The following is a 27456-nucleotide window of genomic DNA, read 5'->3' on the forward strand; positions in this document are numbered from 1 at the left end:
AGAAATGTGTACGTGCTCTGTATGACCTATTAGAGTTTTGATCAAATTAAAACAGATGTAAAAAAAAAAAAAAAAAAAAGTGGCAGATCCATGTATGGTAGTTCCTACAGTCTGCCCCTTTGAAGCACAGTTGAAGCAAAGTGCAGCAGTGGACTGTTTGGAGTATCATGCCCTCTTCTGGCAAGTAGCTTGCTGGCTGTGAGGATGAACTGCAACTGGATGTGTTAACCTCCAGTCTGCACACTGTGTTCCATGCACAAGACAGACAGACAGACAGACTATATTGATCCCAGTAGCAACACTGGAACAGACAGCATAGCATGCATAAGGGTATACTACTATACATAAAGTACTTAAAATAAAAAGCAAATCAGTGTATGTACAGGATGAACTACACATAGGCGAATGGGTGGGGAATAAACTGCTGTTGGATTCTGGGTGCCAGCATCAGATGTGCAAAAATATATGAGGTTTTTACTATATGCAATATAAACACTAGAAGGTAGAAGGTATGTGCAACGTACAGAGTAATTTAAGATGTGCACATATACAGTATATATACAATAAGTATATACACACACAATTCTGTCAGTGGCACAAATATGAGAGCAGATTTTCTTTTGCCACATTGGACCTGGAACACAAAATCTAATTTTCTAAAATGAAAGAAAAATATTGTATTTTATTTTATTAAGAAAACAAACCTAGTTTGCTTTTTTCTTGTTGTTTTCTAAGAGCTGTAGCTAAATTTCTGGAACCGCTGTTGGCTTTTTGTTCCACATCTACCTTTCAGGTGATTCATCATGTGGAAATTGAATTGTTCTTCATGCCAAGATGTCACAGTGTACAGGCAGCCATTAGTTTTTAGACCAACAGCTGGATGCTCCTGTACAAAATTGTAGTAGAGTGTTCTGGAATAGGCCTTTGATTTATGACCTGCAGGGAACCTGCTGTTTAGAAACCTGTGAGCCTCTGGAGATGCTAGACTGCTTATACTTCAGTGCTTCAAATCTCATGTTTATTATTAGCGTCGCAAGAAACATTGTAGGAATGTTTTAAAAGGTCTATTGCACTGAGCCTATAGCTACAGCCACAGCATATTCATGTGTGTTATATTTACATAACTTCATCATTAGCCTACATGATAAACATATGGTTTCATTTCAGGAGCCCGAGTTACACTGTTAGGATTAAAATGGGTCAGAGAACAATGTGACATGTGGCCAACATGTTACCAAACACATCCAGCAGACACAAAACAACATTAGCATGTCATCGAGTTTTAGTAATCTGAAAAACAAGCTGATGCTTTGGTGAGTATAGTATCAGTAGTGGGCTCATAGGACTACATGTTGCAAATTATTGATGTTAGGCTCTCAAAATCAAAATCCTAATTCAATTCAATTAAAAATGTGGCTTAATAGGTCTAAAAAATAGTTAATAGGTACGTAACAAAAGATATGCAGAGAAATGCAAAAATTAAATACAACTGGATAAAGACAATAATATTAAATAAAAAATAAATAAATAAACTGGAGGTAATAAGGGGTCATTCAGTAGTTTGAAATCTGTCTATCCTTTGATTTTTATTATTATCACAGCGCTTCATCGTCACACACTGAATATCTGGCTGCTTCCTGCGGCCCAGCGTAAACTCAGTAATACCGCGTGGCACTTAGAGACAAAAAGCCCAGATTGGAGCGAGGAGGGGCCTCCGGGTCAGGTTTCCAGCGCAGCGCGACCCGTGGGCCCCTGGCCAACATCCTAGTTGTGCTCAGGCTGCGCGCAGCCGCTGATCCCCGCGCAGCGCAGCGGTGCGCGGCCGCTGTTAGCGTCCCATCCGCATCATGTGTAGATCGTCGGAGGAGCTGCGGGAAGTCCAAGTTATCCCTCCCCACTACCTCAGCATCCTTCCCAGCAGCAGAAAAAAAGAAGCTAAACAAGCAAAAGTTTTCCTCTGAGTCGCGGAAAGAGGGTCGACATGGATGGAAAGGAGCTGTTTGTGTGAGTGCAGAAGCAGCAGCGAGGACACTCTCTTCACACGGTAGAAGAATGATCACTTAGCTCGCGGTTTGGGCGGCGTTTTGTGTGAGAGGACGTGAAAAGCTGAACTGTGGGAAAGTTTGAAGCAGGGCTGACTATGGCGCGACAGGGCGAAGACGCCGGGATTTCCAAAGTTCCAAAAAGCAAACGGCAAAAAAAGAAGAAAAGTAAGGAGAACAAAACCAGGACTGTCCACGCAAACATGCTGTATGACTGCGCCAAAGGGGAGGAGAACCCAAACCGACTCTATGCAAACAACAAGATTAAGACGACCAAATACACTGTGCTGTCATTCCTGCCAAAGAACCTTTTTGAACAGTTTCACAGATTTGCTAATGTTTACTTTGTTTTCATCGCTTTGCTGAACTTTGTTCCTGTTGTCAACGCTTTTCAGCCAGAACTTGCTCTGGCTCCTGTAGTTTTCATCCTGTCTGTCACAGCCATCAAAGACCTGTGGGAGGACTACAGAAGACACAGGTCCGACAAAGAAATCAATCACATGGACTGTCTGGTCTACAGCAGGTAAGCTGGGCCCCAGGTCTAACCTTAGTGTCCAGCTGTTCTCTAAAGCTGTGAGCAGCAGCAGCTCACCTGGTAAATGTACATGGCGTCCTCTGCATCACACACACTGGCAGCTGAAAAACAACAATGAAAACACATTAGGTTGGGTTTTTGCCATACAGTGGCCATGTTGCATACACCCAGCTGTCCCCTCTGAGTCCTGACTGTGGACAGAGAAGTTTAGCCCGCACAGTTAAACACATGAGGAGAATGAGGAATTCAGACAAACCGTCCAGAAACATCTTCCTGGCCGCCGGTCTGTCACACACATGTCAAACACTTTCACTGATAGTACACCTATGACTTCTCTGCTGTCACTGCGACTCAGTGTGTGATCTGATGACCTGCTGCTGACCATTTCCCCAGCCTGTGTGCACAGACTGTATTTTCCTAATGAAAAGCAGCACTGTCGCCCGTGCACAGAGCATAATTCACGGTTATCAAAAGGCTCTGTGTTTAGTGGCTCCACACTTTTTAAGCAAAGTCTTGACCAGAGTTGTTCTATCAAGGTTGGACGTAATTGAATTTTCTTCTGCTGTGGCAGTATTGTGAAAAACATCACCTTTCTGTCCTGAGTTCCAGCTGATTCAGTTTTATTCTTCTCTAAGAATGGCTGGCATGTCACGCACACGATCTAAGAGTACTGTATCTGGATAAATGACACCTTTACTCTGCAGATTTTAATCCACTGTTGGAATGTTCATACAGCTACACATTATGCAAATTAACATGGCTTTTCTACTAAGATGTACTCAACCTTTGTCAGTCATGGAATGTGAATAGTTTGCACTGAATCTGCTGCTTTACATTTAACAACATCTGCTGTGGTCTCTGAACAGCCGGGCCACATTAGTTGTTCTTGTCTGTGGAACCTGGTGTATTCTTCATTAACTAGAGTGGAGTGTCATGTACAAAGGGAGAGGGCAATTCTACACTGTCTTTGTTTTGTCATACTTTTTTACTTAGAATACATCAACTAGTTATAAATTAATCTCTGAGCAAAGACTTTGATTTGAAAATGAATGTATAGAAAATCCTTATTCAAAGGAAAAGAGTCTGCTGTTATACAGTATTTACAGTTTTAGCAGTAGCTGTGAGCTTCTAAACAAACATCTCTAGGTGCTCCTGGCTGTGTCCAACACACAGTATGCACAGTCTGTCTCTGTGTCTCATGGAATCTGTCAACCAGGAGCATTTAAACAGGTGTGAAGTCTGTCCTTCAGAAACACACATTATGATGTCAGTTCACTTCCTGAGCCTCCATATGTGTGAGCTTTCTTCTTGTAAACATGTTTCAGGTCTTGTTGTGGAAGTGATTTCCATTCACAATGACACCTTTTGGCTATCAGTAGTTTAAGGTTGTGGGCTTTTTTCAGAGGACCCCATGGTCTTCATCTGTCAGACGTACATTCTTTCTGTAATTAATTAATCAATTCCACTTTAACATTCTATTTTTAAAATGTGATATTGTTGAGGATGACGTGGAGTTTCTGATGCAGTATTTGATGCAGGACTAAGTAGTATGTAGTATTGTCATGGATACAGTAAGCTGTAATGTGGGCTACACCATGAGCCATGTTCTAACGAGTATTTGTTTATTTTAACAGTGTGTTTTTGCTACGTACTGTTCAATGTAAAGGTCCTGATAGATTTTTTTTATTACAAAAATCTTTTCATTTTTAAAATGTTCCTATGGTGAACTGCTTCAGTTTCATTTCCTTTTGATTAATAGCCCAGAAATATGTTTATTTTTATGTCCTGCAACCAGAAGACATGAAGAAATACTCAGTTATTTAAGACAAAGCAAACAAATATATTTAAGTGATCAAAACCTTTAAAAATATTTATATATATATATATAGATATATTTAGTTCTTTAATAGATTAATCAGTTATCTGTTAGCTGCTGCTACACTGCTTTGGGCAGTTGCTAATAACTACTGTCATTGATGAATTTACCCATGAAATGTATTGATTGATTAAGGATGATGCCACAAGATGCAACCTGCACTTTGGTTCTAACTTTATTCATTGCCCCCAGGACTTTGCTTTGTTATTGAGATTTAGTTATTTTAGCTTCCCAGATCTTAAATACAAAGTCCACGCTGAACTGACTGATTGGTGCTCATAGGAATGTTTTTATGCTTTAAGTTGTTATTGTTAAGGGTAGGGGAGTTATGAATGAATAATTGAGTGTTTACCTTTCACGTCTGGACTGTTTATAGCTGGTATGCATTATTTAGCATATTTGATGCCAGGACTGTTACCTGTTATCACTGTCTGAGACTTGGCATCGTGTACGCTATGTGTAGCTTGATGGACACAATGAAGAAATTAGGTTGATATGTTCTGCTGAGTAGAACGCAGGAGTTGGTCCCACCAGCTTTAGCATCAACAAACAGCCTGTCGTCTTTGGTGCAGTACATATTTGCTGTCCCATGCAGATTTATGGCTGGTGGGCTGAAGTTTCTGTATATAGTAGCTGCAGTTGTTGAAAACAATAGCTCCACATCATTCATCCTGCGGCTTACAGCCATTTTTTCTCAATTGTTTTGAAAGAGTGGAGAGACGCTATGTGGAGAAGTACTGGAAAGAGGTGCGGGTGGGAGACTTCATCAGGCTGAGATGTAATGAGATCCTCCCCGCTGACGTCCTGCTGCTGAGCTCCAGTGACCCAGACCGCCTGTGCCACATTGAGACCGCCACACTGGATGGAGAGACCAACCTCAAGCAGAGGCAGGTCGTCCGCAGCTTCTTTGACCTGGTGAGAGAGAGTCTCCCCACTTCTACTCTGCCTCACTCAGAAAATGTGAAGCAACAGTTTACAGAACCTTGGTTATTTAACAGGGATTCTAGCTGTCAAAAGGAAACTTTGAGTTCTTAAGTAGAGCAGAAGTTCTTTGTGATCTGTGTGTTTGTGGTTATTTTTATCTGTGTTTTCATGAAGGCATGGGTTTATAGTTAATTAACATTAATAACTGTCGACATTTTTTATGGGCAGTAGTACTAAAATGATGACAGAAGTGTAATGGTAAACTTTACTACACTGCTCTGAGACATTTCCTTACTGGGGCATTTATCATGCAAAAAGATGTGACTCTGAACTGCCCTAAATGGGTTGTTAGTTTCTGCTGTTGATAAACATCATTTACCTGATACTTTTTTACAGCTTGATCTTTGATTAAAATGCATTTTTGATGCTGATGTGATGATGCTGTGTAAAAATAATACACTATATTTAGTGATATTTCTAAATGTTGTCTACCTCAGCCATATCAGTGGGTTGGGCTGAATAGTGCAAACACTTGTCAGGATAAGTCTCTAAACCCTGTTTTCTGTCTGCAGGACTGCGACTTTGACCCATTAAAGTACAACAGCATAATTGAATGTGAAAAGCCAAACAATGACCTGAACAGATTCCGAGGCTATATGTGAGTACCACCTTGCTTTCTTACGTGTTAACTCACTTTATGGGTTTCAGGTTTGATTTTCATTTTACTGTAAATAAATGCAGTGACATCTGAAGTAATTCTGAGCTTCAGACTGGAAATAATGTGGAACTGTGGTTTGTTGACAAGCCAGGAGTTTCCAACATATAATTATGATTTAAACAGTTTTTCCAAGTCAAGATTACGATTTGCCTTCTTGGGATGTGGTTTCAGGGCTTTGATGGGGCACATTTGAAGATGCACATCCTTCCTTAAGACCAGATTAAATCAAACCTACATCTGCTTTTTGACGGCTGAAGCCATCCTACATGTAGCCCTGTTTTGCTATTGTCAGCAACAAAGCAAACAAAAATGTAACTATTCTTTAACTACTAACTATTTAAATGTGTTAGTAGTATGCGACCTATTTTCTGGCACCATGTGAACCGTGGATTTATGCCAATTGTGTCTACATGCCATCCTTACAGGCATGTTGGATAAGAGTGTGGGACAGAGGATGAGAAGTAAGCAGCCCATGATTATGACTTGTATTCTTTACTCAGAAGGAGACCAGATGCTGCAGGTATTCAGTTGCCAGGCTACAGAAGAGCACAGGACCTTGTCTCAGCAGTGTTTTATTACATTACGGCCAGTGACACCAGGTCTAATCTAACTCCCCTTCTGGGAGAGAAAGCACTCCGTGTCTCAGAGGGTGAACAGGGCGAACTGTGAACTAAGACAAACTGTGTGAACTGCTCCAAGCTCTGAAATGCTACTATTAATCTATTATAGTGGTGAAGTGTGTCGGTGGGCGTTCTTAGTGCAGAAGTTTCTTTGCTGAACATTGATGCTGTTAAAGAGCTTGATGAGCTTCCAACAGCCAGGTCTTGAGTAAGGTCTGAGGGTCAGCAATGAGGCAGTGAATTGTCTGACTCTAAGCCCAGGGGTTTTACTGTGCAGCAGTAGCACAGTCACTGGTTCTATATCGTTGGAATTTGTGCTGAGATAAGGGGTCCTTGTGAAACAGGACCGTAATGCTTTAAAACATGATTGATTGAGGTGCCTAGCAGAATAAACTGTTGTCTTTGGGCTTTTGTATAGAGACACTATATTTCTCTCAGAACATAAGTATTTCTCACCCCAGTATAGCCATGGCCATTTTGCCGGCACATTGAGTCATTTTTATTCATCTTTTTTCTGATGTGACAGAATCCATCGAAGTGGCAGGAGAGATGCACTTTACAAAGAAAACCTGCTGCTGCGAGGCTGCACTATCCGCAACACAGAGGAGGCTGTGGGGATAGTCATTTACGCAGGTCAGCCCCCAAAATAATCGTGTTGGCAGCTGTCACAGTCCATATTTGACCTCTTGACTAAAGTGCCATGTATCTTTGCAGGTCATGAGACCAAAGCCATGCTTAACAACAACGGCCCTCGTTACAAACGCAGCAAACTGGAGAGACAGATGAATGTAGATGTGTTCTGGTGTGTCATCATCCTGCTGGTCATGTGCCTGTTTGCTGCTGTTGGTATGTAACAATTTGAGTTATATAAAGAGCTGCTTGGCAGCCTTGTTGTCCAGTTGAGATGCCTCAATTATTTACTTTTCTTGGATTGGATCAAATTTTTCTATTAAATTTACTGCAATGTTTATTTCTATCTTCTCATTGCTGTGTTTGTACGTGTTGACCGTGTGATGTTCTTGTTCCAGGTCATGGGCTGTGGATGTTTCAGTATGGAGATAAGAGACCCGTGTTTGACGTTCTTAGTCCAGAGGGGACAGACTTGTCACCCGTTATGTCAGCCATTTATCTCTTCCTCACAATGATCATCGTCTTTCAGGTACAAAATGGAGAGAAACTTAAAGAAACAAAGGCAGAGAGAGATAAAAAGAAGATTCAGAGTTTGAAATATTGTATCTGACGGAACACAAGCACAGCTGCAGTAGATTTTCAACTCTGCGGGACATGTGACCTCTAGATCTTTATCCTCACATTAGGTCTGGAAGCAAGCAGAAAGTAGATGCTTTACACTGAGTAAACATCTCTGCAAAACAGGATCCGAGACGAAAAGACAACTGATGTTCTGATCTGTGTAAGGTTGTTTTGCTGGCAGGCATATTTATCAGTAAAAATGTCACAATGTCCTATGTCAGCCATTTTAGCAGTAAAGTTGCCCTTATAGTAGTCTTTGGCCAGTGAGGGTGGCAGAGTTTGGTTGGTCTGTACTGTAGACACAGTAAATATTTGTGTTGTTGGAGAACTACCAGTGGTGCACTGGTCTTGATACACTTTCGATACACATGACTGTTCAGAATCACGAGGAGAGGCTGCAGACATAATAGCCTTCCAAAAGCTGACTCATTTCTCCAGAACTATTTTCCAGGAATGTTGCCTGGAATTGTCCTGCTCCAGAATACACCATGACTTTTCAACAACCAAACATATGCCCAAAACACCTATAAGTTGTGTTTAGTAAGACATTGGAGGGCAGCAGTGCAGTTTTCACTAAAGCAGTGAAAACAGTGAGTTTCACTGCTGTTTGTTCTTTTTATCAGTTTATTTCATCCTTTATCGAGTGCTGTTCGTGCTCTCAGCCATTTATCTCACGTCATTATTATTATTTACCTACCTGTGTTTGTTATTAACTATATATATATATATATATATATATATATATATATATAATGCTTTATTCCTATCTTTTAGCTAAGTATTTTTTGTACCTATTACCTATCCATCCAGCTCTAAGCAGCTCTAACTCTGTTTTATAACACTCTTTCCTCTTAGGTGCTGATACCCATTTCCCTATTTGTGTCCATTGAGATTGTTAAGATCTGCCAAGTGTACTTCATCCATCAAGACATGGATCTGTACGATGAGGAGACAGACTCTCACCTGCAGTGCAGAGCACTTAATATCACTGAGGATCTGGGCCAGATGCAATACATCTTCTCTGACAAGACAGGCACACTGACAGAGAACAAGATGGTGTTCCGACGCTGCACTGTGGCAGGGGTGGAGTACTCCCATGATGCCAATGGTGAGACAAGCTAGCAAATGCACCCCCCGTCAGAAATAAGTTTAGAAGGCATTGTTGTTGCAAGTTGTTCTTAATGGTTTGTGTGTTTGTGTGTATCAAGCTAAAAGAATTGCCATGTATCAGGAAATGGATTCAGAGGAAGAAGAGTGTACATCTCATGGTGGCACCCTCCCTAGACGGGATAGTGTGACCAGTCACCAGAGTGCCCGTGTGGTGCTGCGCTCCCAGAGCACCAAGTCACACCGCAGGACAGGCAGCAGAGCCGAGGCCAAGAGAGCCAGCATTCTGTCGAAGCATACAGCCTTCAGTAGCCCCATGGTCAGCCTGCTTCAGTGGCACAACATCCTGATACTCTTTTTCATGCTGTCCTCGCTCTGATAATATACCCCTTCTGTCCTGCAGGAGAAAGATATCACACCTGACCCTCAGCTCGTGGACAAAGTCAATGAATGCAGCAGTCAGATGGACTTTATGCGCTTCCACAGCCAGCCCATGTCCCAGCTGCCCTCTGACCTCTCTGACATCATTGATTTCCTCATCGCTCTCACCATCTGCAACACAGTAGTGGTGTCCTCTCCCAACCAGCCCAGGCACAAGGTAAAACTCACCTTAACTAAGTCAGTCAAATCTTCTCCAGGCTAGAAAGGGATTACCTTTAGATGTGGCCACAATAGTTACTGCAATGCGACCTTTATTATATTGATTTTCTGTTAACTATATTTCATACTTCTCTTGCCTTTCTCAAACATGCATGTGTCTGTGGCTAAGTACAAATTGTGTTGACATTACAGTAATAGACATGTTTGTTTGACTAGTGAAGAAGCTAAGCTGGTAATGTAGTGTTAACATCATATCAGTGATCAGTGATGCTGTTTAGCTCAGTGGGTGAGTAGGTGCTGCCTTGGTAGTGTAAATACAACTTATACAACTTACACAGTTCTCTCTGCATGAGTCCATCTTTAGCTGAGAATATGTACTGTTGCATGTGATCTGGTTGATGCATAAGAAAAAATACACAAGAATATAGATATATCGATTGAAGAATACAACCATGTATAAATACAAAGATATAAAGATAAAATACATAAGATATATATATGTGTATTATTTATGTATTTTACAGGTATCCTGCTGTGTGTGCAGGATACCTGTAAAATATCTCTCTCTCTCTCTCTCTATATATATATATATATATATACATATATATATATATATATATATATACTATATATATATATATATATATATATATATATATATATATATATATATATATATATATATATATATATATATATATACACACATACATATATATATATATATATATATATATATATATATGTATGTATGTATATATATATATATACATATATATATATATATGTATATATATGTATATATATACGTATATATATATATGTATATATATACGTATATATATATATATATATATACACTCAACAAAAATATAAACGCAACACTTTTGTTTTTTGCTCCCATGTTTCATGAGATGGACTTGAAGATCTAAACTTCATTCCAGATACACAATATTACCATTCCTCTCAAACATTGTTCACAAATCTGTCTAAATGTGTGATAGTGAGCACTTCTGCTTTGCTGAGATAATCCATCCCACCTCACAGGTGTGCCACATCAAGATGCTGATCTGACATCATGATTAGTGCACAGGTGTACCTTAAACTGCCCACAATAAAGGCCACCCTGAAATGTGCAGATTTGTCTCACAGCAAAATGCACAGATGCCACAAGCATTGAGGGAGCGTGCAATTGGCATGCTGACAGCAGGAATGTCAACCAGATCTGTTGCTCGTGCATTGAATGTTCATTTCTCCACCATAAGCCGTCTCCAAAAGCGTTTCAGAGAATATGGCAGTACATCCAACCGGCCTCACAACCGCAGACCACGAGTAACCACACCAGCCCAGGACCTCCACATCCAGCAGGTTCACCTCCGAGATCGTCTGAGACCAGCCACTCAGACAGCTGCTGAAACAATTGGTTTGCATAACCAAACAATTTCTGCACAAACTGTCAGAAACCGTCTCAGGAAGCTCAACTGCATGCTCGTCGTCCTCATCGGGGTCTTAACCTGACTCCAGATCGTCGCCGTAACAGACTTGAGTGGGCAAATGCTCACATTCGATGGCGTCTAGCACGTTGGAGAGGTGTTCTCTTCACGGATGAATCTCGGTTTACATTGTTCAGGGCAGATGGCAGACAGCATGTGTGGCGTCGTGTGGGTGAGCGCTTTGCTGATGTCAATGTTGTGGATCGAGTGGCCCATGGTGGTGGTGGGGTCATGGTATGGGCAGGCATCTGTTATGGACGAAGAACACAGGTGCATTTTATTGATGGCATTTTGAATGCACAGAGATACCGTGATGAGATCCTGAGGCCCATTGTTGTGCCATACATCCATGAACATCACCTCATGTTTCAGCAAGATAATGCACGGCCCCATGTTGCAAGGATCTGTACACAATTCTTGGAAGCTGAAAATGTCCCAGTTCTTGCATGGCCAGCATACTCACCGGACATGTCACCCATTGAACATGTTTGGGATGTGCTTGACCGGCGTATACGACAGCGTGCACCAGTTCCCACTAATATCCAGCAACTTCGCACAGCCATTGAAGAGGAGTGGACCAACATTCCACAGGCCACAATAGACAATCTGATAAACTCTATGCGAAGAAGATGTGTTGCACTGCATGAGGCAAATGGTGGTCACACCAGATACTGACTGGTTCTGAGTCCCCAGACCGCCAATAAAGCAGAAAACAAAATGCACATTTCAGGGTGGCCTTTTATTGTGGGCAGTTTGAGGTACACCTGTGCACTAATCATGATGTCAGATCAGCATCTTGATGTGGCACACCTGTGAGGTGGGATGGATTATCTCAGCAAAGCAGAAGTGCTCACTATCACACATTTAGACAGATTTGTGAACAATGTTTGAGAGGAATGGTAATATTGTGTATCTGGAATGAAGTTTAGATCTTCAAGTCCATCTCATGAAACATGGGAGCAAAAACAAAAGTGTTGCGTTTATATTTTTGTTGAGTGTATATATATATATATATATATACATATATATATATATATGTATATATATGTATATATATACGTATATATATATATGTATATATATGTATATATATACGTATATATATATATAGTATATATATATACTATATATATATATATATATATATATATATATATATATATATATATATGTGTATATATATATATATATATATATATATATATATATGTATATATATATGTATATATATATTATGTATTTTATCTTTGATTAATGTATTTACACATGGTAACAGTGGTTGATAAAGATGCACTGACTCTAAACAATGCAGTCTCCCATAAAGCCATGGTAGAAGCTATGTTTTGTTTTTTGTTTTTTTCTATTCCTTTTTAATCTAAAACAAGATAAGTATCTCTAAAGTTTGAACATCACATTTTATCTGATATCCTTCCAAAACACTCCAAACAGGAGAGCCTTTTTAATGCTGAGATTTGTGTTTATCTTTTTTTGAACAAATGGGAGTAGTTTCCATCTTTTGAAAACAAGAATTCAAATTCAAGTTGCATGGTGCACAGTTTTCAAAAGTCAAAAATACAACACTATTTGCACGTAGCTTTCACTGTTGTGCTGCCTGCATCTTTGATGTACTCGGTCCAGTCACAGCTGTGTATCCGTGTTTTGTTTTTCTCTTCTGTGAGCCTGGGTGTGGTTGTCCTGTTCAGAGGTGATATCCTCTCCCTACCACACACAGCTCACACCAGCTTGCTGGCCGTCCTGCCAGTCAGAGGCACAAATCTGCTCAGAATAAACTATACACAGTGACACATTATTTATGTGAGTCTGTTTTTCTTTGTAGGTTATCTGATAAGATGAAGGGAAATGTAAACAGCACTGGCTTGGATGCAGTCTCCTTCCACTTTTCTTATATTATTATTTTTCTTTTTTTGCTGCTTTGTCCTTTGTTTTACAGTAATTGTTCACATTTTATTATGATGCCCTTGTGGTTAACAGGGCAGCAGAATGATTTATACTTGTAAATATGTGAAAACCTGTGCTCCTGCTGCCAAGAAACCTCAAAGTGAGTCACTCTTTCTGCTGTTGTACAGCACCACCTTGAGATACAGGATTAGTTTCAGGCCTATGGCCAAAAGGGGCATTTTCATCAGATAAAAAGTCTTCTCTACCAGGAGAGCTGGAATAAAACAAGATAAAATAAAATGATGATAAAATCCATCTTGTGAATTTAAACTTAAGAAAAAAAGCAGCAAAATATATCAGTATCTGGTCTGAAATCCTCTGCTCTGCTACCTTATGCTCAGGGTGGCATTGACTATCTTCACCTTTTCCTCCAGGTCCGGATGAGGTTTGAGCTTAAATCACCAGTTAAGACCATTGAGGACTTCATCAAACGCTTCACCCCTAGCCGGTTAACTTCAGGCTCTAACAGTAGCAGCTCCTCCAGCCTCATCACCAACCGCTCCTCCAACAAGGGATGCTCCAGCCTGCTCTCTTCACCTTCAGCTGAGAGCACACTGACCAAACTGCATGAGGAGCAGCCCTCTGGAGATGTGCGGCATGCCTTCAGCCCTGTCCCACCCTGCTTCGCCGGGAAAGCCTCGTGGAATCTCGAGGAAGGAGAGCTGCGTTACGAGGCAGAGTCTCCGGATGAGGCGGCACTGGTCTATGCTGCCAGGGCCTACAAGTGCTCTCTCGTGGGACGCCTGCCTGACCAGGTGACTGTGGAGCTGCCTCACCTAGGGAAATTGAACTTTGAGCTGCTACACACTCTGGGCTTTGACTCCACCAGGAAACGCATGTCTGTGGTGGTCAGACATCCTCTGACAGATCAGATCACTGTCTACACTAAAGGAGCAGACTCTGTCATCATGGACCTCATCAGACCCCCCGACACAGGTAGAAAAAACACTTTTTTATTTATTTGATTGTCATGTGCAGCTAGGAATTTGTATTAAGTGGTGACATGCTCCTAAATGTGGTTGCTCTCATTAGATTAGATTAATTTACGGCTGTGATGTCTATGAATGCCAGCAGAGGGAGGTGGTCTTTGTCTTTTAAGAGCAATCAAGGTTACCTCCAAACTTTACACCAAAGTAAATGCCTTGACTGGCTTCTTAAAAACTTCCTTGGTCCATATTCTACATGTTCTTTCATGTTGTAATGGCAAAGGTGTAGCAGGCTGTTAGTAGTCTAGGCACACAAAGAGCTACACAGGCACTTTTCACTAATGCTTTGTACACAGTCAGTAGACATTTGTCCACTGGTGCTTAGCAAGGACAGTTTCAGCCCACATGAAACCTTGGCACAATGTGCTGTTTGTGTGGCTGCAGTTAATTACTATTTCCATTATTTTGTTTATAAACCTTCAGTATAAAAATGCTGAAAAAATAATGATAATAATAATCCACATCCCAAAGAAAATGTGTGAAATGGATCAGAGCAAACCAGATTAGGAAACCTTAAGTGATTTGATTTTTCTGAAGGACTTGTCTGTTACAGGCTGTCAGCTGTAAATCTAAACCTCTTCTGTAGTCTATTGGTTTAAAGAATGTAACTGTAACTCTAAATTGTTGCTGTAACTTAATACAGCTGCTTGGCATCACATGTTCCCATCACTGTATGCACCATAACTGTAGGCAACTACAGGACATCAGTGTTTGTAAATAACAAGATCGCACTCTTTCATTACAAATCAAATATTGTGTTTTGTTAAATCGGTGACTGTATATCTACATGGGGGTCAGTGTTGTGTTTTTAAGTGCAATGCTTAATCACTGGTGTCCTCCCTTACATACCAGCCAAGATTTAGTAATATGCAAATTTCTTTTCATAACCTTCTCTTTGGTGTAAATGCCTATAATCTACTTCTTAATTTAATTCGATTTTATTTGTATAGTATCTTTTACAATTACAATTGTCTCTACTGGGCACACAACAGAAGGCCAGAGCCTGGCCCCTGAGAAGTCAACAGTGGCAATGAAAAACTCCCCTTTAACAGGAAGAAACCTTGTGCAGGATCCTGCTCATATGAGGGAACCATCCTGCTGATAGCTAGTTGGGTAGCCCTATATATAATCTACATATTTATTTTTGCATAGACTCAATCACCTGCAGAGCTGTCTTGACTTCCTCTCAGGTACATTTCATTTATTTCCCTCCTATTCATTAGAGGCAGGTAGTTAATCTTAACAGGGCAGTTCAGCTTTGTGCATAAATGGGTCTCCAAATGATCCTCCTACACTGAATGACAACTTGTTAACTGCAACATATCAGCACCCATCGTGTTTTGCCATGTTTTCTTGCTGACACCCACTCCTGTTCTTCGAAGGAATTCTGAATCAGATTTTGGTATTGATTTTTCCATTATGGGGGCTGGGCAATGCATTACGTTTAGCTGCATTGAGCTGCCACAGTGTGCCAGTTTAGTTCAGTAGTTTTTTCACTTACTTAGATTTCAGAGCAATGCTGCTCACTAGAGGAGAAACATCAGGACAGATGTCATATGCACCCCCCACTTCCACCTTCACCTTGTGTTTCCAGCAGCTTTAATAGCTCCCTAGCTGTGTCTTCATTGAAACAACTTGGTGCTACTGGATACAAGCAGCTAATTAATGCGGAGTATGAGTCGCGCCTCCTCATAACACCAACCTCCATAATGACTCCATTCAGGCAATAAGGGAGTTGTTCTCTATGCATGTGGAGGGCCTGGACTTGGACTGCAGAAGGAAAAAGAGTGTCTCATGATGTGACTCCAGTCTCTCTCCTGCTGCAGGTTGCTTGTGCAACAAAACTAAATCAAAGAAGAATTGGGTCAAATGACTCTGAAATAATGAATCCACCAGAGCAGCATTTTGATTTTTGGTTCATGTCTTTACAATCTTGGTTTACTTCAATGGTAGTGTTTCAGTGGATGTAGGCAGCAGTTTGCATGCTGTTGTATAACATTACTTATTACTTTATAGAGCCTCACATACTGAATATTGGACTTACAGTTGTCACACAGTTCTAATGAAGGCTGTATTTGTTCTAAGATTGAAAAGGCAGCTGTTTGCTAACACATTAGTTATCAACAGACATGTTGTACATTGTAGCATTTAGCATCAGGTATATTGTGTACTGTCATGTTTTTCATACTGCCATGAATTCCATTGGTTGTAAAAATATGTAACACAACAGGAAGCCAATCATGAGGATGGTGCTTGGTGTTATTAGCGGTCAAAACATTGGAAAGCTTTAACACTCAACACCAACTTTCTATTTATGCTGGATTTTCCCATTTTTCAGGGCTTTGCTCAGTGTTTATTTTTCCAAAGTTCCACCTGTTTCTGTAAGGCTGTGTGGTGCAAGCAGGAACAACTCATGCTGTGCTTTTTATATAGCAAAAGAGACTACTCATGTAAACTTCTTTTATGCAACAACTAAGTACTTTTGAATAGAAGAATTGTTTTTAATAAACAGGCAGTTTGACCATCTATACTTTATCATGACTAGGAAGACATCCTGTTTTCTGTGGATTCTGATCTCTGGTAGTTTTGTGTTAACTTGTTCTTCTCAGTAAAAATAACTCTATGTGGTAATGCATGTGTAGCTGTGCCTGCCAAGCTGTTGTGTTATTAGTGAGATTACATGGCTGGCAATCAAAGTGTTGGCTGGTGCATCTGTGTCTGGAGACCCATAAAGCCAATCTGTTTGTGTGCTGTCCCCCTGCCAGAAAGACAGCCAAGATGCTGCACCAAGAGACACTTCAGCGAGTTTCTATTACAAGCACAATAATACTTTAAGAAAATCTTTAACATATTCATATTCTATACACCGATAATTGAAATTGTGTTGTTTGATTGTAAGACAAAACAGCAAACCATTTTATAATGTGATCCAAATGCAATGTATGATAAGGGAACATGGTAAATGACATAGTTTATTTATGTGCAGACAGATGGCTCTCATGTACCCGTTGGAAGTTGTCTTTATAATTTGGTAATTTGGAACTAAGATATTAAACCACACATTCCTCATTATTTTCTGCCTTTTGCTTGTTTTAAGGTAACTCGAAAGGGAAACGTCAAAAAAAGATTGTCTGCAGGACCCAAAACTACCTGAACCTGTATGCAGCAGATGGCCTTCGCACACTGTGTATTGCAAAAAAGGTGAGTAAGCACGCATCCATAAACCTCTGAACTGCCACCTGCATTTAAGTGCTTCAGAAGGTGAAATAGATGCTGTGTTTCACTGGCTTTTGGGTAGGTTGTGTTGTATATCTGAACAGATATAACATGTGCTGGCTCTTCCAAAAGTGACGTTCTCTGTGACTCAACTGCAATCTGTGCCTCTTTCCAAGGCTGTTAATTTATACTGGGCTCATTATATTCCTGCTTGTGCAAAGCCCATCACTGAAGTGAAGTATTAAAACACCTTTTCAAGGTCTCACATTCTCTAGTGGCTCCTCATTGGCTTAATACACAAAAGAAGAAGCTGCTCCACACTTCGGTTTTACCCCAGTACTTTAACAGATGACTGTGTACGTGTGTGTGAACTTTTGTGTTTATGTGCCAGATTCTGAGCAAAGAAGAGTATGCCTGCTGGCTGCAGCGTCACTTGGAGGCTGAGACTGCCATTCAGGGCAGAGAGGAGCTGCTCTTTGAGTCGGCCCTGCGACTAGAGACAAACCTCCAACTACTGGGTAATTGTTACATTCATCACATCAGCCTCTTTAGATTTTTTTTATTTATACCTATTTAGAGAACAATAATATTGAATGCTTTGTGACATGTATCTTCACCTACAGGAGCAACTGGCATTGAGGATCGGCTGCAGGACGGAGTGCCTGAAACTATAGCGTCTCTTCGGAAAGCTGGCTTGCAGATATGGGTGCTGACGGGGGACAAACAGGAAACAGCCGTCAACATTGCGTATGCCTGTAAGCTACTGGACCCTGAGGAGGAGATCCTGACACTAAATGCTGATTCTCAGGTTAGCATCAACAGCCAGACTTTAATACTCCTCTGACTAACCCACTACACTGAAGTCCTGACATGGTTAAAAACACCTGGGTTAACTACTGAAATATAGTCAGTTAATATGCTCATTTGCTCTTTTGTTATCTCTCCAGCATACAGTATCATAATAAACTAACATAATGTCTGGGCCTACAGGCACAAAGAAGTTGTTTGAAATGTATCTAAAATGCAGAGTTCCCTGAGTTGTATTGACCCACAAAACAAATAATGTTCTAAAATGAAAAACTATCACTTGAAGTGTGGATATCTTGAAAATCCCTTTAGTAAAAGCAATAGGGTCAGGTGGTCATTTGAGGAGCATCTGGTTGCCAGGTGTAAGGCAGGTCAGTTTTGATTATTAAATATTGTACTGTTCTGATGTTGAACTTCAGCCCACTCTGTGCCTGTCTCTGAACCAGGAGGCCTGTGCGCTGTTGCTGGAGGAGAGTTTACACTACATCCAGGCCAAATTCCTCTGCAACTCCACAGATCAAGCTGCCAAAGCCTTCCACCCTAACTTTGTACCTTTTGAGATCTATTCATCTTCATCACCATCCTCCTCCTCCTCTTCTCACACCTCTCCCTTCTTGGTGCACCGTCTGGGCCTGGTAATTGATGGGCGGACCTTGGCCTATGCCCTGGATAAAAGCTTGGAAGATAAGTTTCTGGCTGTTGCACGGAGCTGCCGCTCTGTGCTCTGCTGCCGCTCCACACCGCTGCAGAAGAGCATGGTGGTCAAACTAGTGCGAAACAAGCTGAAGGTTATGACTCTGGCCATAGGTAAGTACAGTATTAGACACAACATCCCTGTTTATTTGGTCTCTAGACCTAGCTGTGTCCAGTGTCAGTTATCTATCCAAAGATGAACGTTAGGCTCATCCAGCATGTGATTTAGGTTGTAAACACAAAAGAGCCTACTAGGACCCGAATTTGTGAATAAATGTTTCTTAGCATGTAATATAGTAAACCTTTAGGCCTCACCAGCATATAAGATCCTGCAACATCCAAACAGAGCAGATCCCACCTGAGCCCTCACACACAGCCTGAGGCCCGTCATTTTACACAGACTCCACTTCACAAGGATGCTGAGCAAACTTGTCCAGTACCAGGCTGAATTTAAACTGGAAAGTAATATAAGATAAGATGGCTCTCCTAAAAGTAATTGTGCCCTCCTTATCCGAACCTGTCAGTTCTGTGATGTTGTTTTATTTACCATCTGTTTTGGCATCAAATATTTAAGTGAGTTCATACAGTCACAGGCCTGTATTTAGACCTCATGAACATATTACCCCCTAATTTACATGTATTCCTAAATCACTTCTCTTTCATCATGAATACCTAAAATAAAAATAACACAGATGTAATGAAGCTCCAGGGTGTCCCTCGTCCTGTAGTGTCAATATGTACAAACTCTGAGATTTATGCAGGTGACATGCTCCATTTATCACACAGCACATTCCCTCTACACCTCTGCAGTTGAAGCAGTGTTATTCTTGGTAATAACACACTAAGGCATAATGAAGCCGTAGCATAACAGAGGTGATATGAGAATGTCAGGGTGACTTACAACTGTCTTTCCCATATACACTGAATGCTCGCAATGTCATGGCATGTACACCAATATAATAATAGGACGAATGGGGATTACATGCTAATTATAGATATGTAATAATACTGTGTAAAATATTCAGCAGCATTTCTGCAATGTTGTGGTTTCTTTAAGCTTTCTTTAAGCTTTGTCAATGTGTTATTCTACCACCACCTAGCTTGCACACCCACTGCAGTGTCTTAGCCATTGAGACAAAAAAAAACCCTCTCTGCTCGGTGCCCACCAACTCATCAGCACCCACTCCACCACCTGTAGTGACAAAATGTGGAGCCAAACTGAATATAAAGAAAAAATGTGCCTAATCGTTTCTTTCTTTACCACGCTGATCACAGGTGATGGGGCTAATGATGTCAGCATGATCCAGGTAGCGGATGTGGGTGTTGGGATTTCAGGACAGGAGGGCATGCAGGTAAGGAGATATGTGGGCTGGACACATGGAGAGAGTGACACACAAACAGGGGGGGGGTGGAGTCGGGATGGTGATTTACAGTGGTTATAAAAAAATCAGCTCAGAGATCCTGCGAGTTACCAGAGGTCCCGAGTCCTTCACTAGCATCCTTTAGCATAGTTAATGGCTTTTCATTAGTCTTAAGTGCAAGTTATAGCCCACAACCTTACATATCCTCTAAATAGGATTGCCTGGATTTTGCTGAGTCGGGGAACTCATCCTGTGTCCTGCAATGTACCAGCACACTTTATGGGTGCTTTAGTTTGGACTCCATCCGCACCAACATCTGTCCCTGATGTAAGATCACAACCAAAAACATCTTTGATTGTCAGAAAAAAGAAACCTCTGCCCCCCTCCGCCTCTGTGCTTTACCTGTGGCACCCTGTTCCAGAACTATGATCTTATGTGGAAATGATGGAGATCCCAATTAACTTTCAGGGGAAGCTCCACCTGTGCACTGCTGTGTAGCACATCTGTTAAAGCCTCAGTATCCTGTCTTTACTGAACTGCTGAATTAATCACTCTTAATCAAATCTGCTCCTAATGAGACAGTGGTCACTCCCTGGGATTCCACAGTTTGCTGAGATGCACATTTGTGCACTCAGGCCAGCACATGCTGCATTATGAAAAAGCACCTTTCCTCCATTAGGAGTGCATTCCCCATGTAGTCATTAATAGGCTGGTATTAGGGTGCAGAGGAAACAAAATGAGGTGCCCCCTGTTATTTGTCATGTTGACAGATAACATTGACAGCAAGACATGTCACAGGGGGGTCTGCAGGACTATTTTCCTGACTGCCTGGATGGTTTTAGATGTTAATAGATGAGCTTAACAGCTTCCCACCGCTGAAACAGTAATCCCAAAAGATAAACAACTCATTTACAGGTTATTATGTTGGAGAGATCAAGGCCACTAAAGATTCATTAAACAGAGGCAGTGCAAGATGGTTTGATATTACAGCTATTTATGGCAAGATTGGTTTTAACATGGTCATAAATGTGTAATACACACACATTAAAGCATGTATCATAAAAGGGTACAGGTTCACTCTGCACACAAGTATAAGCTGTTTTCAACACAGTTCCACACATCACATGCTGTCTAATTTACATGACAGCCTGTGTGATGCGAATGTGTCCAAAGTGAGAGACGTTGTGGAGGAAGGAGAAGAATGAGTCTTGGGTGCTTCTGGTGTTTTACAGGCAGTGATGGCAAGCGACTTTGCTCTCCCACGTTTCCGCTATCTCCAGAAGCTCCTGCTGGTACATGGGCACTGGTGCTACTCTCGTCTGGCTAACATGATCCTCTATTTCTTTTACAAGAATGCTGTAAGCCGCTTTAATCTACTGTTCATACTGATCCCGTCCAGTGTACGTGGGCGTCTTCTGTCGGTGTGAATCCATCTCTCGTGTTACCACAGATGTTCGTGACGCTCATCTTCTGGTATCAGTTCTACTGTGGATTCTCAGGTTCAGCCATGATTGACCAGTGGTATCTCATCTTCTTCAACCTGATGTTTTCGGCCTTCCCACAACTCATCACTGGCACTCTAGACAAGGACGTGTCAGGAGAGACTCTCCAACAACTACCTCAGCTCTATGTAAACGGCCAGAACTCTGAGGTCTAGTCTGCTTATTTATTTGTCCCTTAGAAACATCTAGTACCGCCATTCATAGTGTGACTGATATTTATTTATCACCACTTCCTCTGTTAAATTTGATCATTATTATACATAAATAGTTGGTTTTCTTACACATTTGTATGTTAGGCAATTGAACTTTTTTTTTGAAGTGCCACCAGGCTTCCATATATTAAAATGTATCCATTTGAAATGGCACAGTCTTATTTCTAACAATAATCTCCCGACTGGTCCTGTAGTACCATAATTACGTCAAAGTTTCTGAACTTTAATAGTAATCATAAGCTGTAGATTGATAACACCACATGTTGAAATCAACAGAAAAGTCCACTTTGATTTGATTTCAATGTTTTTGATGTCTCCTGTGTCCAGCCCCACTCACTGTAAATATCTGGATTTCTCTTTTAGGAGTATAAGCCATATATGTTCTGGATGAACATGATTGATGCCTTCTACCAAAGTCTGATCTGTTTCTTCATTCCTTACTTTGTGAGTCTGCTTTTCATTCCCATCATCTTCACTCAGTGGGTCTTTGTAGTTGTTACTGATTCACATTTTCCCTGTCTACCCTGTTGTCCCCCCCTCGCTTTCACTCAGACTTATGCTGACTCTGAGGTGGATCTGTTTACGTGGGGAACTCCCATCACCACCCTCACCTTATTCACCATTCTGCTGCATTTGGGCATTGAGACCAAAACCTGGGTAAGAATGCAGTTTACAGTTTACAAATAGTCTGTATTACAGCACAGAAAACTTAAAAAGGCCGCTTTCCCCCGACTGCCTTACTTTTATTCTCAGGTATCCTTTTGTGGTTCTGATAAATGGCAGACCGGTCTTGGTCACAAGCCATTGAGAATTTATGATCTTGTGTTGAATCAGTCTTTTCCATTATGTCCAGGCTGTAAATTTAGCCTGACAAGTTTTTTTAATACATAAAGAATGGCCTTTCAGGAAGTGCCTTCCTGGGCACGATTGCCGCTCGTGCAGAGGAGTGTTAACAACATCGACCAAAGGTAAACACTTTCACATGCTCTGCTGGCAGGTACTTTATTCTCTTGTTGCTCAGGAAGATAATGCACACATGATCGGCTATGAAAGTCAATTAAAGGTATGTGATGCGAGGGCAGACAGCCTGTCTCATCTCCTATACTGTACTGTGAGGTTGTAATTAATTATGTGTGTCAGGACAATGCTCCACTCAGATGCCAGATTAGCCAGTCAACAAAGGGATGAAACATGTGTGTGCAGGTTTGAATTCAGACTTCTCATAGTGATATAGACATACATTACCTTATCTGTGTCTAAGTCCATGTCTAAGCCCACATGTGTATCTGTGATAAGTGACAGTGAGGAAAAGATAAAGGTGAAAAAAACACAACATGGAAGTCCAAGCTTATTATCTAAAAGTCCATCAGCTTATTATGTTGTTTATGAAGTCAGAGGCATATTGAAGTATTGACTTATTACATCGCTTTGTGAGCCAAACGTTAGACACACAAACATCATTTGTGTGAAGCGTTCCAAGCTTCCTCAGAAGGTCCCAAAACGTTGCTATATTGGGTCAAGCTAATTGTGTTTCTGTACACAATTGTACATACACAAACTGTATATTGCAACATTATATATATAAAAACGGTGAAAGTGACTTGGACACCCCACTCTGAGAAAATACATGTTTCTGAAAAGCTCTGAAAGTTTGTGTGACTATGGTCACAGACACATGGGTTTACTGCTACCTCAGCTGTGATGTGTGTGTGTGTGTGTGTGGGCAGACCATAGCCTTTGGCACAACATGTGGTCCTCCTGTGGCATTCAGTGTGTTTTTTCTGGTTAGCTGCTAGCTACTAACCCTGTCTTCAGTCTTTGGGTTATGCAGGAAGCCCCTGCAGCACATTCCAGTCAGTGGCATAAAGTTGGTCCTGCTGTTCTTTTTCTGTCCTGGTACTTTCATGCTGAAGAGGGTCACTCCACACACCCCCAATCCCTGACAATAATCAATGCAACATGGCGACAAAAAGCCCCCCTTTATAGTATTAGCAGCAAAAACGCTTTTTTACAGCTTTAGTTTTTCAGCATTATTTGTTTACTACTGGAGTTCCATCAGGTTGTTTGACCAAATAAAGGCTTGTTCACAGTGTGATTCATTTACAAGAATCCTCCAGTTACCAGCTGCAGTGCATCAAGTAGTTTTAGTGTTTTTCTATTTTGATGGTTTAGACTTGACAACAACAAAAAGTCACTGCTTGTCCTGATATTGCTTGTCCTTGTTTCCCTCTCCTGTAGACCTGGATGAACTGGCTATCAATCACATTTAGTATAGTCTTGTTCTTCACTGTAGCTCTGTGCTACAATGCCTCCTGCCCCACCTGCTACTCCCCCTCCAACCCTTACTGGACCATGCAGAGGCTGCTGCAGGACCCTCTCTTCTACCTGCTCTGCATCATCACGCCTGTAGCTGCACTGCTGCCCCGGTACACAACGTTTGATTTGTAGCTGACGGAATGCACAAACCAGCTTCTTAAATATTTATGATATGTGTTGTGTCTGTTATTAATACCAGATGCCTTTCATTTTTATCTGAAGTGCCTGGCATTCATCCTGTCCTGTTTTGCAGATATTTGTACAGGGCGTGTCAAGGCACGCTCTTTCCAAGCCCAGTCCAAATGGGAAGCCAGTTGGATAAACTCCCCGCTGACACCCGCAGAAACATCCTCAGCCTGAGCGGGGTCAAGCTGGGGTCACCACTCAATCCCTTCCTGTCCCACAGAAAGCCCTCACCGCGTGCTTGCAATAAAAAAGACAACCAGGGCCCCATCTTACAAACGGAGGAGGACAAGGGCCAGCAAAGACCACTGGGGCCCATAGACAGTGAGAAGAGTCTCTCAGGTCTCTACACTCCAGCTCCTTCAGAAATAGACACTCTTCCCTACACCAAAGATGCTGCTTCGCTGTCAATGGAGCCGCAGCCCCCTTTGACCAAAAACTTGGAGGGTCTTGATAAGACTTCGGAGCCATCAGATCTGAGTCTGTCCAGTTGGATCACCTCCACACCCCTGCTCACTCAGGCAGACTGTGTCCAGCTGAACCTTCCCCCTGACACTGCTTCACAGTGTGTCAAATACACAAGGAACTCAGAGGAGAGACTTAAACCTGAGCCCACCATTTACCCAGCACAAAGGACAGAGCATGTGGCTGAGCAGTCACTGCACACCGTTTTATGACATGTCTTACTCAAACTTCAATTTGCACAATAGTTTTTTAAAATTGTAATTTTATTGTACCTTTTGGGGAGATTTTTTTATATAAGATACAAAATGGTACTTTATACTTTGGATGTAAAGCATTTTAGAGTGTTGGAAGTTTATTTTTGGGAAATCTTTCACAAAGAAGCATCTCAGTACTTGTTTAGGTTTTAATGTGAGGAGGAGCAGAGTGTAGACATTCCACTGCTGGGTTACTCTGATATGGTACCCTGTCGATTCTTGGCCTGTAAATGCATCAAGTCCTAGATCAGATGCCACTGCTGGTATTTCTCTTGAGAAGAGTTGTTTTATATGTTCCCGCAGAAATGTGTTTCGGTTCATGTGTAGGGACAGACTCTTAAAGTTTTATAGTCACATGCGGCAGAAACAGTGGCATTGGCTTGGTGCACATCTGTTAGCTGGATCTATATACATTTTTGTTCAATCTTAAAGAAAGATGGTTTATTTATAGCTCTCCCATTGCACAATACATTACAAGTATAAGAGCTGTAATTATGCATTCATGTATTTCATTACAGTCTGTATACACTAAGAATCTACCAGGTATTATGCTGTTTGATGTGTGTTTGTCTGTCGTCTGTGTTCGGTGTTTCTTTTCACAGAGCCAGGCTTTGAAGACATGGATTGGCATTTTGAACCTTTTTTCGCTTTCCTTGCCAGCACACCAAAAATCAAATTCATGATACATTTCTGATCATTGTTTGTTTATCTATGAGGCAAAAACTCCAAATGTGACAAAGTTTGTCGGTCTTTATGCTGAACTAACCATTGTTTGGCTTGATCTTAGCATCAGTTTAGTCCACATCAAAGCTGATAGTAGCTTACTCATGACTTGTTTCAAATCCTGTCACTGAGATTAACAAGCATAGCATATGACCCCTTAAACATAGGCATTAAACATATCTCCTTTAGCATGTTAACTGGGGTTAGATTTAGAGAGGCTGGCAGATTTTTACACTAAGCTAGCTGTCTCAAATGTAGAAGTCATCAACAACCTTATCTAACTACTCCTTTGAGCACTGTACACTGTGTTGACAACAAGCTACCATCTGGTTTCAGAAACAAACTTTACTTGAAGGTGACTTATCAACTTTTTTCTGCCCTTGTTCAGCTTTAAACCAAATGCTGAAGGCCTGTTCCAAATACAAAAAAATGCAGCTTACATGTCTACATTTGCACTTTGAAAGCATGATGTCAGAGCTGTCAGAGTATTGTGGGACTTGCTCAATGCTGAGATGCAAAGAGTGGGCGGCTGCGTTCTGTTTGTACCTTTGCAAACAATATGTTGTATTCATTATCATGCACACGTTTGGAAAATTGGAAACATGCTTGTTTATTGTAAGATTTAAAGCAGCAGCACCTTGACCGTGTTATGATTGTTATATCACGTTTCCATTACAGTATGTTTTTACCAAAGATCATTTATATTTCTGTATTTTCTAAGCAATAGTTTGTGCCTTAACACTGGAATAAGAAATTACAAATCTGCTCATGCAGCTGAATATATTTGTTTAAAGATGGCTGAACATCTTTGCGTTTTGTGTTTATGTATATTATTTAGGAGCCTGCATGCTTGTGTGTGGATTTTGGACCCTCCTGCCTCCTGACTTTTTTTTATTGTTGTGTATTATTTAATTTTTGTTTTTGTTTTTTGCACGGTGCCTTTAATCTGGCATGCTGTTCACATTCTGACGCTGCGTTTGGTTAACTTCTCTGTTCTGTGCTTTTACCATCACACTTTGTGTGTCAGGATGAAGCACAAGCCTTTTCACTGGTGCTTTCCAACATTCCTCGCAACAACCTTCACTAATGTCACTGCACACAACCTTGAACATATTTCAGCTCATTCTGTTCGCTCTTCATTTATCTTTTGCTTACAAGGTTGGCCTTCTGCAAGTTCCACATTTTAACATTAAAAGAGGAAAATATTCTGCTCTTCAAATGAGTGTATGTGAAGGTTTATATACCTAATGGAACCAAGTTCGTCTTTAAGGAAATCTGTTGTAGAGAGGGGGAATGCTGGAGTTTAGAAACCCTGTTTTAAATTTTGTATCAGTCCTTTGTCCTTTGAGTAATTTGTTGTATCATGGCTTCTTGTGATCAAAATAAAAATGATAATAAAGTATTCCTATATCCTTTGCTATCTGTCTGTCTGATAAATGTCTCGGGCCCATCCATGTATATTCTGTGGACTTCATTTGAATTCTAGTAGTAATTTAAAGCAGGTGTGAAACAAAAATATGAATCCTCTTTTAGCTACCGGTACTTTTTTAAAAGTTTGACACATTAGCTTTAAAAAATTCAAATAAAATCCCTCCTAAAGCAGTTACATGCAA

At 41.0% G+C, this 27456-nt stretch overlaps 1 protein-coding gene across 1 annotated transcript; it reads left to right on the top strand.

Annotated features, from left to right (window-relative positions):
• The first annotated feature begins 1922 nt into the window (after positions 1 to 1922).
• atp10a (ATPase phospholipid transporting 10A) lies at positions 1923 to 27245 on the top strand. Its single transcript, XM_028404477.1, has 21 exons — positions 1923 to 2565; positions 5164 to 5368; positions 5950 to 6035; positions 7242 to 7348; positions 7430 to 7561; positions 7744 to 7874; positions 8822 to 9074; positions 9175 to 9392; positions 9477 to 9671; positions 13500 to 14061; positions 17209 to 17312; positions 17719 to 17845; positions 17951 to 18135; positions 18581 to 18941; positions 20103 to 20179; positions 21421 to 21546; positions 21639 to 21839; positions 22266 to 22346; positions 22455 to 22559; positions 24141 to 24328; positions 24472 to 27245. Exons 1-21 carry the CDS (start codon positions 2141 to 2143, stop codon positions 25076 to 25078), a joined length of 4476 nt encoding a protein of 1491 aa, XP_028260278.1. The 5' UTR covers positions 1923 to 2140; the 3' UTR covers positions 25079 to 27245.
• The last annotated feature ends 211 nt before the right edge of the window (positions 27246 to 27456 follow it).

This window comes from Parambassis ranga, chromosome 4 (genome assembly GCF_900634625.1).
Source record: "Parambassis ranga chromosome 4, fParRan2.1, whole genome shotgun sequence".
Lineage (NCBI taxonomy): Eukaryota > Metazoa > Chordata > Actinopteri > Ambassidae > Parambassis > Parambassis ranga.